General features: G+C 26.2%; 1 protein-coding gene across 1 annotated transcript; it reads right to left on the minus strand.

The window, feature by feature from the left end:
• Nucleotides 1–1,832: 1,832 nt before the first annotated feature.
• On the minus strand, nucleotides 1,833–26,109 carry LOC107448062 (spliceosome-associated protein CWC27 homolog). Its single transcript, XM_087151831.1, has 11 exons — nucleotides 25,854–26,109; nucleotides 23,735–23,944; nucleotides 19,720–19,863; nucleotides 17,839–17,937; nucleotides 15,851–15,945; nucleotides 10,739–10,808; nucleotides 9,501–9,730; nucleotides 6,979–7,073; nucleotides 4,798–4,913; nucleotides 4,371–4,477; nucleotides 1,833–2,074 (listed from the first exon to the last, which is right to left on the minus strand). The coding sequence occupies exons 1-11, from the start codon at nucleotides 25,893–25,895 to the stop codon at nucleotides 1,930–1,932; spliced, it is 1,353 nt and encodes a 450-aa protein (XP_087007957.1). The 5' UTR covers nucleotides 25,896–26,109; the 3' UTR covers nucleotides 1,833–1,929.
• Between the last annotated feature and the right edge of the window lie 196 nt (nucleotides 26,110–26,305).

Raw genomic sequence — 26,305 nt, forward strand, 5'->3', positions numbered from 1 at the left:
TTAATTTTAATCTTTTATCTCTCAAGAAAAATTCCAATATATTGTTTTGAAAAGTGTTCGCACCTTGCCTTGTTACTTAACAATAGACGGCGCTGTTAAAATACATATACATTTTTACTTATCATTTTTTTAATAAATACAGTCCATATCATCGTGAAGTGTGGTGCTTTTGTTTTCTTTGTGTCGAGCTTTTCTTGTGTATGTATAAAACAAAAAGAAATATGAAGAATTTAAATTTGTTTTGAAGCTTAAATTCACATCTTTCCAGAAAAATCCAGGCGTAATGATCTTTTTATGTAATATTTCAAAAAGTTATTCTTGAGCATTCTTAATAATATCTAAAGGATAAAAATTACATATCATGTTTTTATCTATTAAATAAATCTGGATAAAAATAGAATTTAGTCGTTTTCATCCATTACTAAAGTTTATTTTTTATCAATTAATAGTTTAATTTTGTAAAGCTATAAAATAGATCCATAGTCAATTTAGGAAAGTGTGTTGGAGTTAATATTTCATGTTTTCCAGCAGGCACTGACTGGTATTGATAGTAAAAAGTGATTAAAAGCATATGATCACTTAAATTTAAAAAAATAAATATTTTTTCTTTAAAGCGTTCATAATCTTATTATTAAATATGACTCCGACTCATAATAAAAAAAGGTAACACATTTAAAATGTTGATGATATGTATTGATAATTAATGTACCACCATAAAAAATAGTCGAATGAAATTCTTCTCTAGCGGGCCGAGATTTGCAGCAGAAGCATTAAATTATTATGATTGAATTGAAAAATCTCGCGATTTTAAAGCGTTTGCTTGAAACTTAGTTAATGTTGGGGGGTTCATTACAGCTACCTGTAATTTTAATCAAGTTGTTTTCATAAATACTAATGAAATTGACCTTTTTATATAATTTGATGGGAAAAAATAGTAATTTTCTCTTTATAAAACAATTTTTTATTTTTAGTTCATTTCTTATAACTCCATCAAAGGTTTGGTAATGTTTGATTCAAACATTATTCAAAAGTAAAAACTATAAAATTTTTGATGAGCCTTTGAGCAAATATTTATTTTATTTTTAAAAATGAATTAAGTATGAGGATAACATCTGCATTCCTAAATTTAAATAGTAGATGCATTGACTTATAATTTATATTCAAAAATAGACATTAAAAATAAGATAGAAAATATTTGATTTGTCAAATATGAAGGAACTATTTCTGTTTTTCTTTTTACATCTGCCTCAAACAATAACAAAATTAAGAAATATTAAATTAATGTAATTACAAGTGTTATAATTTTAAATACAAATAAAATCAAAGTAAAACTTCACAATAGTAAAATTAAAAGAAAGCTTGAAAATATAAGTATATCACAATTTCCACTTAAAAAAAGATACTGATTAATTTTAATTTTTATTAACCTTTAAATTATACCTTTTAATTTTTCCTATTATGATTTTTGTTTTAATATTGTTATGTAGTAGTCAGATTCTGAGTCACTAAATTTTGGCAATGTGAGATTATGTTCAAAAGTATGAGACTATGACCCAAAATTTTTAGACAATACGAGATTATTTCCTAAAATATTTAGACAAAATGATATGTTCCATAATTTTTTTTAACCAGATAATAATCTGCAGCTTTTATTTTCCCTAAGAATTTTTAAAAAAAATGTTTTTAAAAGATAAGTACAAATAAATGCATTGTTTTAACATAAAGCAGACACAGGTTTGCAGTTCCCTGTAAAAATTTGCTTATCCAGAGTTGTCAGACATTTATTCTTTACAGTTTGCAAAATTTTCTATTTCATAAATGCTAAATTAAAATTTTTTAAAAAGGATGTTTTATTTTAATATTTACAGTTAAGAGCAAAAAGTTAAAAACAATTGGTTTTAACAGTACAGTTCAATGTGAATGAAAATGTTACTTTTTCATCTTTTTTTCATTCCTTCTTCTTTGATTTAAAGGATTTCTTGGATCAGTTAAATCATATCGATCAGCGGTAGGCAAATTAGCATCCTTTGCTAATACTAATTTTTGATCTTCTGCTCTTAAACAGTGAGCTAACCTGCAAATAAAATTAATAGGCTTTAATTTTCTATCTGATATTAATGAGATTAGTATCGTCTACATTAACAACACGTGTGATTAGATATGACAGCTTCAATTATGATGAAAATTATTAAAACATTAAATTGTCATATCCTAAAAGTTACAAAGTAAAATGGATTTTAGAGAATAAAACTACTTTATAATGTTGTTTGAATTTTTTAAAATTTTTTATAACATTTAAACCTGAAAAAAAAACTTTTTACCTGAAGAAGAAATAATTATTTTTTCCCTTTCCAAATGCAATTTTTCTTAAAATTTTATTTTTATTCTTAAATTAAACATGACTGATTCAATTTTAAAGTTTATCAATACATCTTTCCAACATTTGAATAGGTTGTATCATATAATATTTAAAATAAGTTTTTGTCTGATATTCTGTCTTTTTTTTAAAAAAAAAAAAAAAACTTCAGCTGTGCATCTGACAATATTTTGTAGCTACGTTACCATTAAAAATTTTCATCCTAATACCAATCCTAAACTAATAATAGCATATAGATATATAATCAAACTTAGATCTATCATTCCCCCTTCTATGGTTTTCCTGTACGTACAGTCAGAAATTCTGCTGACATTTTCAAAAATATTGCGGCTAATTAGTTTTAAGACGAAAAAAATTACTCTTGATGTTATTAATAAAGAAGAAAATGAGAATTTTTTACAGTAAACAGGGGAAAATGCCTCAATCATCCCATTTGATGTTCATGCACCAGGAGACGAAAATGTTGAAACCTGTGGTATTGTTGGTTCAAGAAAGGGTCTCAAAAGCTTAGGAAGTCCAATGTGATATCGCTGGAGACAATGGAGTTAACCAGAGCCGCAGTGGCTCAGGGGATAGAACGCTTGCCTTTCAACAAGGTGGCCTAGGCTCGAATCCCATCGATGGCTGGTCGATATAAATTCCGCACCCTGCTTGCAGCGTATACAGTGCTGATGTAAAGATATCCTCAGTGGTAGACGGATCATGGATTAGAGTACCTTTGCTGTCAGGCTAACCATGGGAGGTTTTCCTCTTCAAGTAATGCAAATGTTAATTCCATCAAAAAGTCCTTCACAAAGGCAAATTTCTCCCAATACTTGATCCAATCCAGGAGTTTCCTTATCTTCTGGATTGGGTTCAAAATTACAAGGCTAAGGAGTTGAACATTGTAAGTCATAAACCCAAAATTTTGTCAGCGGTTCAACGACGGTTATACATTATAAAATAAAATGGAGTTAGCCACAACCAGGTCTCAAAGTTTCGGAAAAAAACTTTCTGTAGTCATAGAAAGGTACAGTAAATGAACCGTAATCTGTAACATATGTCAAAAACTTATTATTTGCACTAAGAAGAAAAGCTTGTATCTAAACCAAAATTTACAAATATTTTAAATAAATTGTTTCTATTCAACTTTATTTCGCATTTTTCATATTTTCAAAGCAATTCCTAATTTTTTTAAAGAAAAATTACTATACCTACTGTTAATTTATTAATTTCCAAATTCACTTTACAAGACATTGTTTGATATTTTATGTGGACACACATTCATTCTAGTTCTGTATCTATCGTTCACAATGTATCTATCATTCATATCTATCCTCCCACCATGAGAAACGATCGATTGAGATTCTATAGTACTGAAGTTTATGAATTTACTGAATATATTTCAAAAGAAATTCAAATGTTTTATTTTAATATATTATGCATTAAGTATATAATTTTTTCATTAAAAAATTTTTAGACTATGTATTAAATTTTTTTTTTTAAATCCAATACTTTTTTTATTATTTTTTATACATTTATAAGTTTTTTCCATATCTATAGTACATAATGAATGGTCCTTTGAGAAACAATCATTCAAGGTTCTACTGTATGTATATTTATATATTCTTGTTCCTCAAAGATTAGCGTGACATATATATATATATATATATATATATATATATATATATATATATTAGAACTTTATTTTAACACATGCACAGTGATGACTCTGAACCGATTCATTTCATCAGCATTGAGGATTATTTAAATTTTAATTCCATTCCTTAGCACTTTTTTTTTCTTTGCAAAAATGGTTTATGAAATTCTATTTATCTTTAGATTCCATGTTAGGAAACTAATGAAGTGCCAAAGTTCAAGAATTATTAAAAATAAAACTATATTAAAAAGTTTTTTTTAAACTTAATCAGTATAACACCATAAATTCAATTATTTTTACCTGGAACCTGCAGTGCAAAAGTATTATTTAATGAACAAAAATAGTAATAGTCACCATGTTTCATCATCTTCTTCATCAGAAGACTTTATCTCATCTTTTTTTGTGACAGTCGTTTTTGCACTTTGTAAAGTGGTCCTGAATTTTTCCAGAAATTTCAGTGTCTGTTAAAATAAAAAAAGTAACTAATTAATAGTTTAAAATAAACATTTTTAACATATAACAATGGGAATTAAAATAGTATTTTTAAATTAATTAGGTAGAACTTTTGAAAGCTAAAGTTTAAATATACCAGAGGATTGTTAATGTATTTAATATTTAATGAATTTGAATAATTCTGTTTTGTATGAGTTTGTTTAAAAAAAGCTTTACTTTTAATCAAAATTTACAAATTTTATTTTATTTTTCACTATATTTTAATTAAATAAATGAAAGTTGCTGTTAAAGAATTATAAAAAATGCTAATAGTAATAAAACTATTTACTTGTTGTTCTCGCTCAGATGTTCCTTTTCGAGATATAGATTTACTTTTGTCTTGATATTTCTCTAACTGTTTGTGGTATAGAGATAATACACTATTTTCTTCCTTTTCAGGTACTTCTAAAAAATTCCAAATAAACTGTTAATAACATTACAGTTTAAAAAACAATTAAATTGTTGCACAAAAACTATTGTTATCAAAGCCCTATGATTTTTAATCATCATGCACATGAAATTATATGAGCACATTATGCATATGGCATGAAAAAAGTCCACTAAAAACTAAAGGTGTATATGGCAAATTTAATAACTTAAATTGAGAAGTAAAAGTATTTCTTAAATGTATAGTATGTATTTTAAGCTTAATTCTAATTATTATAGCAGCTCTGTGCAAGTAAAATTTGTGAGAAATGTATTTTTTAATGAAAAGTTTATTAATTAACAAAATAGTACACCATTTGCAGAAGATGAGAAGTTTATCTTGTCTCTAACTTTCCATTGTACACTGTACAATTACAAACTACTAGGAGCTTAATAATCTACCATATTAAATAAATAATCTAAAGAAACTGAAGCAGTAAGATATTACTTGAGAGAATTGAGTAAAATCTCTCTATATATTTCTCTTATGTGGCACCATAAACTCGGGTATTTTCTATCTATTGGCAACATTGTTATTATTCACTTTGTTAGGTTGTCTAAAGTTATAATTTAAGTAGTGCTAAAAATTAGTTATACATTAAGTATTAATTTAGATTCAATTTTTAGTTGCCTCAATTAATAATTTAAGTAATGCTAAAGAGTTGGTTATGCTCTACATTTAGAACAATTTTGTATTTTTATAGAAATGAAAACTTAGTGACAAAATAATTGTTCAGATTTATTTTTTATCCTTTTTTAAATGGCTGTAGAAATTTTGAACATAAACGGTGCTATAGTAACACATACTATCATACCAATTATTGATGACGAAGCTTGCCTTTTTCGAGCAATAGCATATATATATATATATTATGCGAAAATCAAGTTATGGCTTTAGAGGTAGGTTAGGAAAATACAGCACATAATGGAGCACAGCTATGCGTTTTCTATCCTATCTTATGACAGGGATGGATATAATTTTAATAATTTGATTGTTTACTATGTTAAAATGTCCCATACTTATACTCATGTTGGTTTTTATGATTTAACCCTTTTGATCCTAATGGGATATATACGTTCTAAAAGATGACTCTTTATTCCTTAATGGATAAACGGATCCCAATTCCGCATGTTCTTTTTTAATGCTTTCACCGTTCTTTAGGTATTAGGGAATAAAAATATTACTAAAGGAACTTGGAAACACTTTCATATTCAAAACGACACACTTCTGTTTGTAAGCATGCCAGTCAATCTCGTTTTATTTTATGCACTTTCTGAATTTTGAGGTAAGTATAACTATATTTTTGTCATATTTTGTGAAAAATAGTCGTTTGTTCTTATTAAGTAATAACTGAACCTATTTAGTATCAGATTAAAGAAATTTTGACAAATTCTATTTTGTGGGGTATATTGTCTCAATTGTGCTTAACATTGGGACAATATAACCTAATCGTACTTACCAGAGGGGCAATATATCCCATTAGTGATAAAAATATTATAAGACAAAATTTTAGTTTTTGTTTTGATTATTTTATAACAACAATTTATGGTTTCTATAACTTCTGATAAGACAACTTCTGGTAATAAATAATTTGATGCATTTATATTATTTTCATTGCTTATTCCCATGCAAGGTATTTTTACAATATTCAAGAAAATCGGGATATATTGTCCCAGGAGATTTCTGGAAAAACGGGAAGAAAGGAAATCTTTAAACTCATAGTGCACTAATTTTATAAGTCAGCATTAACATAAACTGCTTTTCATACTTAAATTTTGATGCTTCAAAAGCCGGGTTGAAAGGGTTAACGGCAAAGATAAAAGTAAGTTAAGATATTGTCTAAAACTAATTATGGTGTTCTGATTAGATGAGGGGTTGAAGAATTAGAATATTTAAATATAGTTGTGTTGTGCATTCAGTTAGGTTACCATTCAAGTTTATATGTTGTACAAGATATTTTTAAAAGGTGATCATTATGGTACTCAAAGATGGCAAGTATATAATAAATGTTTCATACAAGAAAAGTATGTATCAAAATATTACCTTCTACAACTTCAACTGAAGCAACATCCGGTTCTTTTTCCTTCTTTTGACTTAATTCTTTCTTCAATTCCTTTATTTGTCTACGAATTTCCTTCCTGGAACATTGAGCAAATAGGGGGGAAAATTAGTATGGAATACTGGCTCGATAAATATGTAAATACAAAAATATGGTAATATTAATAACTCATTCATATTTATATTTAAACTATCAACATTTTATTTGACTTCTTTGGGACGATTATTATGTTTGAATATTTAAATACAGTAGAGCGCCGATTATCCGAATTGCTCGGGACCGAACGTGGTTCGGATAATTGGAAAGTTGTTTAAAACCTAGTTTAAATTATTATTATTTATGCACCAACTTCCATTCACACTTTTTCTAGGCTTAGGACTGGCAGTGCTATCTAAAATAGCTCTGGCGAGTTTGACTTTTTTTTCCTTCAATTTTTAAATATATTATTTTTCAATTTGAATCTTTTTTATCATATTTCGGCTTTTTCATAATTTTTTTCGTCAATTACTGATTTTACCACATTTTTCTTTATTTTCCATTGCAAAAGATATCCAGCAAAGACTTTTGTTTCAAAGAACATGCTCTTTTTTGTGCTGCCATATCCCTTATTCTTTTTAAATAAATCAACTGAATTAGATCAACATCATTTTGACGTTCTAGGCAATTCATTGCAATATCTAATGAATTGCATGCTTCTTATGAGAAGTTCCACGATCTTGAACTTGATCATGTACTTCTTCCTGTTAATCTGAGGAGTTCAGATTTTCATTCAAAATTTCAGAAACAATTTCATGATCATTTAAAATTTGAAATCCTGAGTCGTTTTCAGTGTCTCGACACCAGTCTTCTATTTCCTCTATTTCTTCTGTATAACATGGCATATTTTCACCCGAAAGATCTACCGATTCACAAACCGCAGTTTCGTTTGTTTTTCTGATAAGAATTTTATTCCAAGATTTAAGATTTCAAGCACTGTAATCACTAATCATTAACCATGAGTGACAACTACCCATCCCCCAATTGTAGAATTTCGGCACTTATCTATTCATAAACACATTCCGCTTTCCAACAATTGTAGATTGTCAAAATGAAGCTCGCATTCTTTGATGATAATTTTCAGTTGAAGAGGGCTAAAGGGGATATGTAGGTTTAACTGTATAACAATACATGTATGTATGGCTACTATAAGAAAACTGCTGAAAAAGGTTGTAAATTAAATATGGTCTTCAGATGTAGTGGATATTATCTATTCCTTTAAATTTAGAAAAATTGTTGATAAGAGAAAAAAAAATTCTAAACTTAAAAAAGAGAAGAGGAAAAAAAGCGAATTCGGACATAGTTCGGATAATTGGACGTTTGGATAATAAGGGTTCGGATAATCGGCGCTCTACTGTAGTTGGAAAATCAGGGTATTTTTGTAAATATACAAACTTTCTTCGGTTGTATGCGAAATTATTAACAGAATGCTACTATCATAAAGTGAGTTAGCACTAAGTTCTCTCATTCATTATATCATATCTGATCTAGGACATGGAAAAAAAGAAACATGACGATTATGAAAAATGAATGTGACAGTATTTGAAATGTTTACTATACCTGCACCGAAGTCCGCTTTGTACATTTTTTTTACAGTGGCTTACCATGGGCTGTGGCTATTTTACTGTGTACTTTTTCCACCCTCCTCCTCCTTTTTATTACCATATTGTGTTTTTTACACCATTTTCATTTCAAAATGAGAGATAGTTCCTTTTCAAGTTGATAAACTCTATTTAATGATAAGCTTTTCTTTTTGAAGATAAATAATGTAAAACCACAAAGAATTACAAGCATAAAGTGCTTGAACTAAAAAAATGATGCATAACTTAATGGCTTTTAAGCATTTTCCTTAACATAACATCAATTTGATGATTAATTAAAATAGCTTATAGCAGTTCAAAATATTACATTTTTTAAATAGAATTTTATGTACTTAACTTCACGATAATTTAATATTAGATATAGTTGTTAGCTTGAATAGTCTTCATAAGATTACAGACTTTTTTTGATTTATGAATGCTTTTACTGCTCAATTGGTATTTTTTAATCTTTCATTAATTATTTTAAAGACAATAAAAAATAACAGCAAAATTAAATTTAACAAATGCTTTTATTAATTTATAATTTTTATTTATTTATTTCATTCCAAAACTGAAGTTGACTTCTTTCTTCCTATATATAAGAACCCTGCCCGTTTTTTTATTTCTATGAAAATCTCACTAACCTCACTAATCTATTACCAAGTAACAATTCAAAAATTTAGTAAGTTTAATCTATATATCCAAATATATACATTTAAGAAGATTACTTGGAAAACTGCATTTTTAAATGTATTTGCATTTTAACAAAATAAATAATTTGTAAAATTATCATCTAGTTATTTAAAATTCTTTTTTGGGATAATTGATAAGTTATAAACGTTGTAGCAATAAACTATATAAAAGAAAAGACAATGTATTATAAGTAGTACCTTTTATCAAGAGCCTCATCTTTTTCAGATTTGTGGACATTTTTATCATTTTCAACTGGTTTTTCAGCATTAGCACTAGTTTTGTCTAGCTTTTTACGAATATTTTCTAAAGTAGCTGAACTGGAATCGTTTTTTGATGTGAAGCCTTCATTTATATTTACAGCAGGTACTGAGCTTAGTTCTGGATCATCGATCAGATCATGACTACTTTTACTTTGTCCTTTGTAAACCTATGATATGAAAGTGGAAGATGAAACAAACAATATAAAACATATAAATTGTAATTTTAATGCTTAAAGAAAAATATTTGGATAGAAATCAGATTATTTCTTCATCTTTTACTTAAAAATTTATTATTAAACTTTCAATATATTAATTGCATTTTTTACATTCAATACCAAATATTATTATTCAATTAAAATAAATCCATCTTTGAAAAAATGAAATCAAATAATATTTTTTTCAAGATGAACATATTTATGAATTACTACAACACTGCTCCAATTTTTTTTAATTAAATTATGAAAAAAATATTAATTAACTTATAATTCATGTTTTTAGTTTAGATGCTAAGAAAAGCATAAATGAAAAACCAATATTATTACAAAGAATTAACAAAAGACTTTCTCATTACCCAATTTACATATAGCCATAACTGAATTAAAATGAAGGTAGAAAAGACCATTCACTCTAGCTATTTTTAAATTAAAAAAATGGGCAATTCCACGAAAATAAACCGAAATGTTAAAATTTCAAACTTTGCTTACATTAGTATATTGCATATCTTTTTAAAGCTTGAAATTTATATTTTAATGTAATGCTGCTTGATTTTTATTAGTATTTGATTAAAACAAGAATTTGAGTTTGAAAAATGGAGGTAACATGAGAAGTTAAGGTCTTAATCAAATATTCTCTTTTAATGTTCAATAAAACAATTTCAGCATTTTATTACTTTAATAAACATTATACAACAATAATGTACAGAATAAATAAATTTTTGATAAATATAATTTTTAAAAAATTAAAAAAGCAAATGCAAAGTAATAATGCAATTTAAATAAGCAAGCAAAGTGCATAACTATATTTTCAAAAAATGAATAAAATAAATAAATAAATAAAATAAATAAATAAATAAAAATAATAAAAAAACACCTTTTAATGATATAAAGGTGCATTTTTTTACCTATTTGAAAAATGTTGCAAAAAAATCATTTACAGAAAAGTTAGAGATTTTTTACCTGATTAACAGTTTCAATTTCAGCTTCATCTTCTTCTGCCTCCTCACCAAAAGACAAGAGTTTATAATTTCTAAAATAATAAAATCTTAATCTAAATCTTAAAAAAAAAATTTAAAAAGAAAAAAAAAAAACTAAAATAAAATTAACATTACAGAGAAATTCTGTTGAAATGAAATTACTATTGCCGTGAAACTTTAATAACTCAAAGTGTAATGAAAACACATCGAAAATTCACAAACACATCGAAATTCTTACAATTACTTTCTTTTACTTATTATTATTTTTTTTACAAAGTTAGGTAAATTACTATTAAAAGCTAATAACAGCAGATATTTTTATTAAAAGAAATATCGTTTCCAAAATGTTTTGTAAACTTTAGAAAATTAAAAAAATAAGCAGTAGTTACAATTTTTTTTATTCAATATTTCGAAGAAGTAAAAAAAAAAAAAAGAAAATTATAGTTAAAATCTTTTGAAAGAAATCGAACGTTTTACTTTCATGCGTTTTACAACACTTATCTTGTCCGAAAAATTCCTAAAAATGTATAAAAGACTACTTTAAATATTTATTTCTACAGACAAACAACTCCAAACACCTTTTTGCTTTAGCTTTGAAAGGGATTCGGACTTTTCAGACTAGAACTGCACGCAATACTAAAAATCATTTATAAAAGCTTTTTTTGGAAAATTGTTAGTTTCTTTTTTTCCCCAGGAGTTTTGGTTAGGCAATTTAATGAAATCACCAAAATCTATTTAAGCTGCAATTTTTTTTTCTTTCATTAAAGGGAAAAAGATTTAACTAATAGATAAAATTTGATTTTGTTGAAGATAAGAAAATTTCTTAGAATTATAGAAAAAATCAATTTACCAAATTTTGAGTAATACATAAAGTATTCGAAGTTAATCATAGTACTATAATGCACTTAAAAATATACTTCGAGTTATTAAAAAATTTAGATATAGACATTTATCTTTAAGACATTTGACTGAACTTAATAAAAAAACTTCAACTATTTCTATTCGAGATTATTTTATTCACAATAATTAAGACTTCTTAAAAACATTTATTCATGGTTTAAAAACATCATTTAAATAGAATGCCAGTTATAATTTAAAATAACAATGAACAAGACTAGTAAATCATTTTTTCAAATAAATATAAATTAGACTTTTTGACTTTGTTAGAAATTTTGAAAATGCATGAATTGTTTGGCAAATTTTGTACAAACTAAACTGTTATTTATTTTTTACTTATTTATTTATTTTTTTTAAACTAAAACTGGAAATTTAAGAGTCACATAAACTTCATTGAAATTTATAAACTTTCGAAATAAAGTCAGAAGATTATTATAATAAAATCAAAACTATTCAATATTATGACATTTCAATCTGCTAAAGAAACAGACAATAAGCAATTATATTTCAAGTTAACTTATTTAGTCTGAATTGTTTCTCATTTTTTAAAGAATTTAAATCTACAGTTTTTCTTGACTTGCAATCTAAAACACAATATGAATTATATAAATACATTATATGTATGTTATTTGTAAAAGTTAAATATCTTACATTTTGTCAAATGAAACAAGAATAAACTAAACATTTCAGTTATTGGGTCTGAAATGATATTGAATGAGCACAAAAAAAATTTACACAATCATTTTTTGTTGGTATTATTAATAGCTTAAAAATATTTACCACAACCTAAGAGCTTGAACCAATATCATATGGTCTAATTTGTATAAATTCAGAGACAAATTTGCTATTAGTTTGATCTGAAATATTAATTTCATATACATTTTTTTAATTTAGTTGCTATAACCTATTTTTGAAGTAATAATTTCCTTAAGACAAAGAGTATAAAAAAAAAATTCTGGGTACCATTCTGGATAATTTAGAGTATTTTAATAAAATTTTATTTAATAATATCTCTTTAGTTTCAATTCATAATTAAACCAACCTTTAGCTATTTGCTAATTAGCTAAAGGTTAATTATAATAGTTATTTAAAAAGATAATACTAAAATAAAACTAATAAAAAAAGGTCTTATAAAAAATCAATGGTATCACACTTATACACTTTTTAGTGGATATTAGACTATATTTATAAAAATTAAACACAAAAAAACACTGTTATATAATTAGGAGATACAGATTTATTTTCAAATACTCAGTTAAATATCGCTAAAGGCTTTAAGAATTTATTAAGAGAATAATCATAGCTGAAAAGAGGTTCTAAGTTTTTCTCCTTTCAGTTTAATTTATTTTAGACCTATTTTGCTTAAATTTGTAACTTTCTTTATGACATATTTTGATTTTTACGTATTTTATTCTACCTTATATTGCTCCCCGTCGCAAAATCGCAGAGACACGGCGACATTGTCGCAGAATGTTATAGAGTTCTTGCAGAAAGAATTTCCCATTCAGAAAGTAAAAATTCTTCTTTATTTATTATAGTTAAAAGATGCCTTTTTCGCTCATCGGAGGGGAAAAAAATGTTTGTAATTTTTCGATTCTTATTTGAGAAGAATGGAAGAAAAAAGAAGAAAAAAAGAGTATTGAAGCAAAAAATTTCTTTTCTGCAGAAATGTATTAAAGGTTTTTTTACCTCCACAATTAAATTCAAAAGATGCCTTTTTCCCGCATCAGAGAAGAAATGCTCATGATTTTTTCTTGTTTTTATTTGGGAAAAATAAAAAAAACTTGGTTTTCTTTTATTTCACGGATTTTGTGATTTTTAATTATTATTTTATGCGATGATATTTACGAAATGCGAAAAAAGAAATACTTAGTGTGTTTTCCTCTTACAAAATGTGAGAATTTCGCCCATGACATTAGAATATAAAAATAGTACACATTTTTAAAAAAATACATGAAATTTTATTGTTTCCAAACAGCTTTTTTTTCAGGGTGCATAGCTAAATTTTTCTACGAAAAATAAGCACCTTTTAGGCACTTTTCAAGCACTCAAAAATATTTTTAAGTACTTAAAAATATAATTAGGCAAAGTTGACACATTTTTGACAATTGGCTGCTTTATCCGTTATGTCAAAAAAAAATTTGACATAGTTCTTGATAATTGTCAAAAACCCAAAATTTTGGAGTAAGGATAATTATCACCTTTTTTAAATATGAAGTATTTTTAAATTATCATTCCAAAACTAATTGAATCCTGAAATTGAGAATCTCTTGCAAAATGTAGCAGAGTTGCACATGAGAGGGCAAAAATCCGTCCCACTGAATCCAGCTTAGCATACGCGCTTGCGGATCCCCAAGTATTTTATCAAACATGCAAAACAAATGGCGTTTTCATACGCTACGGACCGACAGCACGCTGAAATAGATTGGGGTTGAATTGATTTTGAAAACGTTGGACAGAACAATGTCATTTTGCTTAATTTGTGGCGAAAATAAATATGGCAAAGAAAAAATATCTCATTTTGGAAAAGGGAAAATAAAGCACTTTTTAAAAACACCTATGAAAAAAGCACCTTTAAGGGCTTTCAAAAAACGAAAATCGAAAATAAGCACCTTTAAGCACTTTTAAAAACGCTATGCACCCTGTTTATGTATATACAACGTTTCTGTTACTTTAAATTTAATTAATAATATGCATATTAGTTATTATTAAAAGTATCTTGCAGAGAGATATTAGTGCTAGAGAGGATTGTCACAGAATACTGATTATAATTATTACTGATTATAATACTAATTATACTGATTACTGATTATAATACTAATTATAATCATACTGCCAAATCTTACAAAAAAAAATTTTCTAATGCCGGAGGGCTTTTATTTCTGCTCACTGCGCTCGCCAACCAAAAAAATACTTTTGCAGTTTCCTTCAGATAGCTTCCCAATTCCAGTTTACTCATTGAATGCTTAATATTTTGGTCTTGTTTCCGGAGAGAATAAAAAAAAAGCATAAGTGGGTAATTTTTGTTGATGAGGGGATGGTGAAAACGCACCCATCTTCTGAGTAACAAAAATCACTAAGTACAATAAAAAAATATATGACTCAGTCTCTTAATTTTTAAGAATTATTTGCTATTTATCCTCCATTTCTGCACAAATTATACCTCAGTTCGCTTCAGCTTCTAATTGTCCAGATGAGAAAAGAATTTTCATCCAAAAATTTTTAATTCTGCATGTTTAAGAATTCATGCTTATGATTGTTTACTCGCTTGATATTTCAATTTTCTTGTTGCCAATGTGTAAAAGAAATTTCACTGGTTTTTAACAACATACACATTCGTTTTTCGTATAAAATAAATGGTAGTAAAAAAAAAAAGTAGCATATCTTCAATATGCAGTTTTTTAATTATTTGTTACTTTATTTAGAATAAAAATGTGTGACAAAATGCAATTAAAGTGTCTGATTGTTTAGCGAAATCCAATCAGTCATTTTAAAATTGGAAAAAATAAGATGTGTGAAATTAAATTCTTGATTAGTTTAGTTTAGCTTGCTTTTAAATGTTACTGATATATTTCTATCAGTTTTCAGAAAATTCAAATAACACATTTTCACTTATATATTAATATAAAACATTTTTTTATACAGTATTAAAGTTTCAAACATATTGTCATAATTTATTTTTATTATATTTAATTAATTATAATAATATTTTATTATTATTTCAATTTTAATTACATTTAAAAATTTAACTAACCATAATTAACTTTTTAAGGAACTTTTTTTTTAAAAAAAGAATATCTGATTTTAATTTAAAAAAAAGTTATTTTAGTCACTCTGTAACTTTCATCAGCTGTATTTTTCTAAGCAAAATCATTAATAAGTCTTAGACTTAGTAATGTGCTTAAACTTATCCTTCATCTTTCATAGGTTATAATTTCCTTCGTAACAGAAAAATTTCATTCTACAGAAACTTGACTATGAGAAAATGTGAGAACTATTAAACTTTAGGAAGAAAAAAAAAGATACACGCATCACAATTTACAAAAAATTTAGTTATTACAAAGAAACAGATGCAACAAAAAATTTAATTATTACAAAGCAGATAAATAAAAATATTAGTTGAAAGACCTTCTAGTAGAGTAATAAAATAATCATTTATAAAAATTAAATAACAAAGTATTTTACATGTCATACATACTTTTTAATTTTTTCCTTTGGTTTTTCCAGTTTTCTCTCTTCTTTTTCTTTAACAATGACTCTAGGAATAATATCAGGAAATGGATTTGACAAAACCTAGTGCATAAAAAACAACACAATTTTTACGAATAAAAATAAAGCAAAATTTTACTATGGTAGACATCAATTGATACATTTTTCTGGGCAAAAAAAGTCTTATTTAAAATAGACCCATAATCTTATTATTACATAGAACTAATTTTCACAGAATGCAAGCTTTTTAGATAAATAAATAAATAAAAAAAAAAAAAAAAAAAAAAAAAAAAACTCATTTACTTTTCTCTTTAATAAATGAAGGAAAATTAAAATAATTTTGAAAAACCATTCTTTGATTTTATTTATTTTCTAGTAATATTCAGAAAAGAAACCGAACATTTTCTAGTTCTTGAATTTATACTTTAGTTTTTCTGTGTCTCGGTAAAACTCTTTTGTACAGGTAAAATAATTCATACTTAAAACCATAAGTTATTATGCAAATATATATTCAAGCATGAAGCATTAGAACAAAAAATTAGTACTTAATTCCTTATTCTAATGCTTCATGCTTGATTAGTACTTACTAAAATAACAACAATTACAAAATATAATTAATTAGATTTAATTAAAAAAAATTATATATATTTATGTATATAATGATGTCAGTCGGGAGAGCTGGGTGAACAGGCACTTGATTTAAAAAGAGCTAATTAACTTTATTTAACAATCATAATCAGAGAATGAACATCAAATGACACACAAATCAAAGTGTTCTCTAATAAAAATAAGAGAAAATCTTGCAAAATAGTCTCGTAATAATGTTTTGTCTTAAGGAAAAAGGGAAACATGAGTAATTACAATCAGTATATTAAATAGGTCAAGAGAAAAATATGTTTCCCACAGTTAGTAAAGTGAAAACTATAAAATGTTAGCTTATGTATACTTGAGATCTAAATATAGAATAAGAAAAGAGGGAGTGAATAATTAAGCGTGAGAAAGCGTTTAGTTTTGAATATTACATAAGGAAGAAAATTTGGATAAAGGAATAACATATAAAGATCAGTTGAAGCTTTTCATGTTACATATATATTTATGAATAAAAACATGGAAAAAATATAATAAAGAATAATGAAAAAGAAGAAAAATTATATAAAATGAAATATTTTTAAAATATTTAAAAAACATTTATTAAAAACAAATATTAAAAAGCCAGAAAAAGGATATTGAAAAGATATAATCTCGTATCAGCCCACATGATTACATCCGCAAAAAAGAGTGCTATTTTCATATTTTGTAATCTGGCAAACTTGTTATGAAAATATTTTAAATAATTTTTGAAAGATACTGAAAGAGTAAATTCATTTGATTTCGCTACTCGCTTTATAGATTACATTTGGTATTTTATTCTGCAATTATATTGCATTTTTTTCTACATTCTAATATTTTTTTACTTAATATGTTCAATTTTTCGGGTGCTTCTCACACTATTGTAATGATATATATTGCTTTGACTATATTAATGCAATATTAGAAAGCACTCTTTTTTGCGGATATAATCGTGTGCGCTGATGACAAGATTAAATCTTTTCATTATTTTTTTCGGGTTTTTAATTTTTTTAAATAAAATTTTTTAAAAATATTTTATTTCACAAACTTTTTTTCTTCTCTTTTCATCAATCATTATCATTATATTTCATATTTTCTCTTTATTTTTAACTTATTTTATGAATTAAAACTGATTATTTTTTTTAATTTTCTTCGTTGTTCTCTCTTTTTTTTAATTATCTTTTTTGTTTTTATATAGTTGTTATAGTAAGTTATTAATTATAAAGAATTTTAAATTTTAGACAATGATATAATTTTTAAAAGAGTTGAAAATTTGTGCAAAAATAAAATGAAAGATTAATAGATAATATCAAGATGAAATTAGTGTTATAATTCAGTTATTAAATCAGTTTATTGAGTCCGACTTACTTCCGTTGAAATTATTTTATGAGGGTACAAAGGCCTGTCATCTTGATCAACAAGGCTTTCTTCAAGTTTCAACATGTTATATAATGTATGTCCAGTAACCTGAAAAATGGACTTAAGTTACATAAAAGATATTTTATTGAACCAATAAAGACTATTGCCCATTCATGCTGTTAACAGAGTCAATAAAACACTAAAAAATTCTCTTTAATAGCAGTAAATTGTTTTAAAATTAAGAAAAAGAGAATAAAATTTAAATTGTATATTATTTGATAACATTTTTAGCAAATGACAGCACTAGGTAAGGTATATTTTACTCAGCGAAAGATTTTTAGAAAAATTAATGCAGCTCTAAATAAAATAATTTAATCAGTGCTGTTATTTCACCAGAAAAATATTAGGTAATTTAAACTTATTTATTTATTATTAAGATAACTTTTCAAATATTTTAGAGTTTTCCTTACATTTTTATGAAAAATTTTTGCAGCAAAATTAATTTTTCTTATACATTGCAGCATATAAAATGATTACAACATTGATGAAGAATATTCTACTTAATTTTGATTTCAATGCAAGTATGTGAAACATGTAATAATTCTTTAGATACACTATTTTCATAAAGCTAGCAGTTAATCAATAAAGGATTGTTTAAAAATTTTAATATAGAATATTGAACCATACATTTTAAAGCATTGACGTATATAAGAAATACTTTATGCTCATATTTGGTCTTTATGTCATACTTAATCAAATCCATACCGAAATACAGACTGAACAGATTCCACTCTTGTCTGTGGTTAAGAAGGAAAATATTTGAGAAATTTAAAACCTAGTTGATTTACTTCAATTTTTTTTTCAGTTTCTAAATGGTTTTAAAATCTCCATATATTAATATGATACTCCTGAAATCTCCATATATTAATATTAATATATTAATATGTACTCGAATGCACAAATTTTGAATTCTGTTTTACACACTCAATTCTAAATATGCTAGAATATAAAAACAAAGAATAAAACTTAATCATATGAGTGATGGTCTGGAGAAGTCGCAAATTATTTAGTAACAAAATAATAATAATAATTATTGAAGATATGTCTTTAAAATATTGAAAGAAAGAAGAATATTAAGACTAATGCACAAACATTTATTTTTTACCATACAGCTTTAAACATTAATAGAATATCAAAATTTCAAATAAAGCATTTAACAAGAATATTACAGATATAATTAAGCACTTAAATTTTATAAAATATTAAAAATATCCCTCTGTTATTAAAAACTCATGAAGTAGATATTAAAATACAGACTAAACAGATCCCACTCTTGTCTGTGGTTAAGAAGGAAAATATTTGAGAAATTTAAAACCTAGTTGATTTACTTCAATTTTTTTTTCAGTTTCTAAATGGTTTTAAAATCTCCATATATTAATATGATACTCCTGAAATCTCCATATATTAATATTAATATATTAATATGTACTACAATGCACAAATTTCGAATTCTGTTTTACACACTCAATTCTAAACAAAGATATGCTAGAATATAAAAACAAAGAATAAAACTTAATCATATGAGTGATGGTCTGGAGAAGTCACAAATTATTTAGTAACAAAATAATAATAATAATTATTGAAGATATGTCTTTAAAATATTGAAAGAAAGAAGAATATTAAGACTGATGCACAAACATTTATTTTTTACCATACAGCTTTAAACATTAATAGAATATCAAAATTTCAAATAAAGCATTTAACAAGAATATTACAGATATAATTAAGCACTTAAATTTTATAAAATATTAAAAATATCCCTCTGTTATTAAAAACTCATGAAGTAGATATTAAAATTAAAATAAAAATAATAATAATAAATTTTTATACTTTTGCAAATATAGTGTTCTTATTTTGTAATTCAGGTGTTGCACCAAGGGTAAAGAAGAACTGACTGGTGTTGTCATCCTTATCAGAATTAGCCATGGCAACCAATCCTCTACGGACAAATCGTAAGCGAGAATGAAATTCATCCTGAAAGAGAATTAAAGAGTTGATCGCATCAGTTTAGGTCATGATATGGTTTGAAATTAAGAATATTTAGTCGCAGGTCTAAAGGACCAGTAACTGAAATATTTCACTAGTTCACACAAATTTTTTTCTGGTCTGTACCATAGAGGATATATTAGGGTAGAGATAGCCAGTCTATTGTTTGGGATCTGAAAACTAGTTCAAAGATGAATTGATAAGGGGGTTATCTTTTTGGCAAAAAAATATCTGGCATTGTATAGGAATATTTTGTCAATATTATGGCAGTTGGTCACGAATTTGTAGCAGCTTAACCTCCATGATTTCCTGGCCCTCAACTGGCTATTGTGGGAATGCTTTACTGTAAGAATTGTTAATACTACATATATCTTTTGTTTGATTTGTGAATTTTTTTTCTCCAAAAGTATTAAGTAAAATTTTTAAAACGTGTAAATTTTTAAAACATTTTTTCCTAACACACTACAATTAGGGCCTGTCATATAAATATTATAATTCATATTATAAATATTATAATTCATTTTAATCAATGCATAAAGTTTCGTTGAGATTACATATAACAATAAAAAAAACTAAATGACAGGGTAATTAAAGTAGAATATTTTTTTATTTAAATATATATATATATATATATAATATTTTTTAATGTACTATTATTATTATTTATGTATATATTTTTATTTAAATATATATGTATGCATAATATATATCTATATCCATCCCTACATGGGTATACAATTCATCTTTGCCAAACTTCTTCATGGTTTTATTTTTATTTTCTGATATTTATTGATTATTATTCTGATAGTATTCTCTGATTATTTTTCTAATAAAAACAAAATATTTTGTTTTATTTTTAAAACAAATATACTCTATAACAAAAAAATCGACGCACCAAGAAGGAGTTGTCCGATTGAAACGAAAATTGGTGGATAGGAAGACAATGTACAGAATAGTAAATGATTAAAATTTCAAAACAATTGAATAATTTATTGCAGAGTTACAGTAACAAGTTCTATAAGGTGTTGACCCGCTTCTAGCCTGGATACAAGCTGCCACACAGCGTGGCATAGACCGATAAAGCTCCCGGATGGTCTCTTGCGGTATTTCCTGCCAAATTTGATCCAATTGTCGAACGAGGTTATCAACATTCCGTGCCAGATGCAATCGCCTTCCCATCATATCTCAGACATGCTCGATGGGAGAGAGATCTCGTGATCTGGCAGGCCAAGGAAGAGTTTGCCAAGCTTGCAGATAGTTCATAGCAACACGTGCCATATGTGGTCTGGCATTGTCCTGCTGAAAAACCAGCCCAGGGCGATGCAAAAGGAACGGTAGCAAAACAGGCCTTAGGATGTCGTCGACGTACCGCTGTGCAGTAAGTGTACACCCTAATGACGACCAAAGGGGTCCGGCTGTCAAAGGAAATGGCACCCAGAACCATAATGCCTCGGTGTGGCTTGCAATAGTGAAGGCAGGATCTCCTCTCTGCCATGTGCGTCTCCAAACACGTCTTCGATAATCGTCAGGACACAGTTGGAAGCGGGATTCGTCGCTAAAGACTATACGTCCCCAGTCGGCATTATTCCAGCCTGATCGAGCGTCGAATTTGCGCGTCTTAGTGCGTCGATTTTTTTGTCATAGAGTGTATTAATATTGATACACGTTCTACAATTTGGGGTCCCAGTTTGCCTGCTATGTAATAATAATTTATCTTAATCAATGCATACGATTAAAATTTTAGTGAGTTACCACAAAATGATAAAAGTATTTAATCTAAAATAACAAAGTTTAGTTTTGTTATTTGCCTCTTTATTTAAATTATTATCACAAAATACCATACAAGAATATACCATGTAGCTGTTCTTTAACATATTGATAGTTTTTGACTTAATTAACATTTAATATATAAAAATTTATTGATAATCAATAAGAGAAATATTTCCTTTTTATGTTAGAAAATTAAAATAAAATATATACAATAATTATAAATAGCCACACCTTTAACAACCCATTTTTAAGAAAACTTATTAAAAAAATTATTTTTAAAGTATCAATATAAATTACAGAGCGAAAATAAAAAGGGATTTGTTTACAAAATATTGGCGTGAAAATAATGTGCCAAATCCAATGCACGTGCTTCATTGAAAAAGCAGTAAAAATATTCAAACTTTTATGTCAATATGAAATTTAATTGCAGTGAAAATACCTGTATATGTTAACTACATTATAATTTATCAATTTAAATAAACATATAAAAAAAATAGTAGCTATTCTACAAGTTAAAAATCATTTAAATTCATTTTATAACCTTTCGTGCTAACATATCACAAATAAATGTCTAAAAACAAATAAATGTCTAAAAACGAACATAAAAGAATAAAAATTTTATTTGTGAATTGTAAAAGGTTCTGCTTTTATGATTTTTTCTTCACATTCGAATGCACAGCAATAAGCGAACACTTTTAATTTAATTTTATAGTTAAACAGCTCAGTAATCCATCTCCATAGTAAGAAACTGGGGATAGGGTTAACTTGAGAGAAAACCGTCCTTGAATCACGTGACAAGGGAAGGGGGAATGGATCTTTCTGTGTAAATTACTCCTGTAAGGTCTGTACGCATATGTTTATTACATTAAAAAGCATTTAAAAAATTACGAAACAAATAAATTTTAATAAGTACAAAAAAAAATTTCAATAAAATTTAAATAATACATTCTCTTTAGAAATTGAAATTTTATAATTTTGTCCTCATGAAGTTTAAATGTTACATTTTTGCCACAAATTAATTATATCTGAAGTATTTAAAGTAAAGAAAAACTGCAAGAATGAGTAATAATTACAATTACAATAAACAAGGTTGGTAAGATTTTGACTTGCGTCAATTTTTGACAATGGATAAAAACGTTATCAAAAACCCCAAAAATTGTATTTAAGCTAAATTTCCATTCCAACAAAAATTACTAAAATATTATTCTTACATAATGCTTAAGGTCAAACATTCTAATTATAGGGAGAGAAAAAAAAACTTTGAGCATTCTAATAATTATCAATGCCATCAAGTTCCTCATATAAAAAGTTTGAAAAAATTGAAACTTTAAGTTTAATTAACTAGGCGATCACTGATAATTATTTAATGATGGCTTTACTAAAAAGCTTGTTAGTAAAAGTTCTGTTACACAGCAGGAGTTCAAATTTTGTGAAAATGATTAAATAAATTACTTTTTATGGAAGGTGGGTGAAGGTGTTAAGAAATTGCTGAAAGATAGTAAGAAAAATATTAAAGAGAAAATGAAAAAACATTTTTCTATCCTCATTGATTATAGGTAAGCGACAAATTGACTCATTTGACATAAAAAATGAATTGCAAAAAGATATTATTTGTGATCTCTTCCCATGCACGAAGATTTTCTGAACTGTCCAAAAAAAACTGTTTATAATCTAGAAGTAAAAAAAACTATCTGCTAAAAAATAAAAAAATAATTTCTTACAAATTCTGTTATTTGGTTGCAGGCTTAGTCAGGATTTATCCCATTTTTTAAAATCATTTTTGCATAAAATTTGAATTTTAAAGTAATTTAAATTTTTAACAACACATTTTTTGTTTACACTTTTTATTAACCTTGACAAATGAAAATTTTGCTACATACATGTTAGGCGTAATTATTACAATATTTGTCTGGGATCATGACTGTGTTAGCACCACAAACATATTAGAATTGAAATTATGAAGATTGTGTTGGAGAGCAGATTGACTAGTAAATTCTACTACCAGGCAAAAATGTTTGACCTGCTTTAAGCATCGGAATAATTTATAGCAAATAATGACATATTTCAATTAAGTACAAAACACACTGACTTTGAATGGTTCACCATAAATAGATTCTCCTCCTGTGCCATCTCCATTGGGATCACCACCTTGAACAATAAATCCTTTGATTAGACGGTGAAAAATAGTGCCATCATAGTATTTTTCTAAACACAGCTGGACGAAATTACGACAGGTTTTAGGAGTTTCTTTTGACCATAATTCAATATCAATATCCCCAACAGTGGTTTTTAACAAAACCTAAAGGGTAAGAAAAAAAATTCGTATCAAAATGTTTATAATGAAATTTTAGTAAAATAATAACAGTTCATTCATTTAAAAATATAGTTTGGAATATATCTTGGAAAAAATGCTTCACTAATAATAAAACTTATTCATAAGCATATAATTGATTTTAATAACAATCATATTTAGGGTTCACACCAGTAATGAAAATTTAGTGGCCTAATAGGACCACATTGGTATTTATTTAGTGATCTAAAACTTTAATATGGTAGACAAGCTTGAGAAGAAAAAAATCAAGCTTTACAGTTTCAACAATTAAATTTAAAATTTTTTGTACCAGATACTTTCGGTTATTTAATTTGAATTACAAACTATTTGCAGAACAATAAAATTAGTACAACAAATTTTTTTAATGCATGGAATTTGGTGCAAAAAACTATTCTTCATTAATATTTTCTAAATTCCAAACATATTTCAAGGTGACAAATTTACTGCTCGGGAATATAATTTATGCGACATTTGTAGAATATTTCTCTGCAATTCTTGCCACACTGACATTAACCTTAATTATTTTACATAACAAATAGAATTTGCATAATAATAATTCAGTGTTTGCGCTAACTTGTTATAACGTGTCAAATATATTAAAAACACAGATGGGACACAAAGATAAGAAATTTATGAAGCGTCCTTAAATGAGTAATTTTTCATTGTGAAAAAAAAGTAACGACAAGGAAGAATTAGAAAGATGTCATTCACAGATTAACCTGTGTCTCATAAGCAAAATGAAACCAAATTTGAAGAAAAAAAATACATAGTATTGATTCAATTACTAATTACAGTTTTTTATTTCTTTTTTTTAAATCATAGATTATTTATTTTTATTTATTTATTTTTTTAAATCAGAGTCATGCAAACCTTTGCATAGAAATTTATATCATTTTTATTAGGGACCCACTTTTGGCAAAGAATGGCTTAGAAATTTGGAAGTTAGTAATTAAAGTTTTTTTTAAATCATAAAGTATTTATTTTCATTTATTTATTTTTTTAAATCAGAGTCATGCACACCTTTGCATAGAAATTTATATCATTTTTATTAGGGACCCACTTTTGGCAAAGAATGGCTTAGAAATTTGGAAGTTCTAGGTCCCAAAGGATCCATATTTTTTTAAGTCAAGCAAAATCACAGTGATTTACATAGGATTGTCATTTACTAAACTTCTAAAATGTTACTCCTGAAGGTAAATATCGAAACAAGAATAATATGCCTAGCTATTTGAGGAAATAATTCAAAATACTCCCAGTACTTGCTGTATAATTGAATTTTTTCACAGAACTATAAATAAATAAATTAAATTTCTCCTGAAGTTATATTAACTCTTATTTTTAATATTATTATCTCTTGACTTAATCCTGTCAAGCTGCTTAAAATTATCATTTTTTTTCTTTTTAAGTTTACCTGTTAAATATTACTTTCCCACTGGTTATAAGCTGGGGCGATTGATTATGACAAATGATTTAAATAGAAAAGAACCTAGAAATTAGATACTGTATTAGATACTAAATTCCTAGACTTTAGACAACAAAGTCTTGAATCAATAATAAATAATTAAGCATATTGAGTAATTGGTTTCTACAAACTACTCTAGACCAGAACTTACACATTAATAAAGATTTACAATTTTTTTTTATTAATGATTTTACAAATCATACACAAAAGAATAATGAAATAAATAAAGATCTTCAGGGACGTTAAGAAACTGTGTCATGAAAATTTTATTCAATGACACATATATGCATAAAAGAAAACGCCAATTTGGACATAGCCAAGGTTAAAACTCTTCTCAACAAATTGTAGAAAATTCAATTGTATTAAAAAAAAGGCATAATATTTTATATTTCTTTTTTTAATTAATAATATTACCTTTCCACTACTCGGAGGTTCTTGAATATAGATGTTACTCATTTTTAACTTCAGAAGGAAGTTTAGAGAGATAAAACACACCCAAAACACAGACTACAGTTTTTAGATAGGCATGAAAAAAATAACGAAAAACCAATAACTTAGAGTAGAGTTTGTGTCTTAATGGAATAAGTTTTCTTATATCTTTCAAGTTTTTTAGAATATTCGCTTATATTTGTTTACATCTCATTACGTACGCATTCATCTGCCTATTTTTACAACTCACAACCTCCCTTTAGAGAAGCAGTTAAAAAATAAAAGTTTCAACTAAATGACACAACTGCTAAGAAAGATTTTATTGAAATCATTGATAAATCAAGTAAGGGAAAGTATATTTATCTTGAGACTGTATAAATATTTAAATTTAATAGTTATTGCAGCTTTCTAGCATTTAAGGAATTTATAATAAATTA

The sequence above is a fragment of the Parasteatoda tepidariorum genome, chromosome 9 (assembly GCF_982258835.1).
Source record: "Parasteatoda tepidariorum strain Cologne lab strain chromosome 9, Ptep-v5.0, whole genome shotgun sequence".
Classification (NCBI taxonomy): Eukaryota; Metazoa; Arthropoda; class Arachnida; order Araneae; family Theridiidae; genus Parasteatoda; species Parasteatoda tepidariorum.

Bases quoted from the DNA above. Each gene is read 5' to 3' on its own strand.
- LOC107448062 (XM_087151831.1), bottom strand. From the start codon at position 25,895: ATGAGTAACATCTATATTCAAGAACCTCCGAGTAGTGGAAAG. The intron at 7,074-9,500 runs GTACTACTTATA...TCAATGTTCCAG, and splicing joins GATGAGGCTCTTGATAAAAG to GAAGGAAATTCGTAGACAAA. The intron at 4,914-6,978 runs GTAATATTTTGA...GGAATTTTTTAG, and splicing joins TTCAGTTGAAGTTGTAGAAG to AAGTACCTGAAAAGGAAGAA.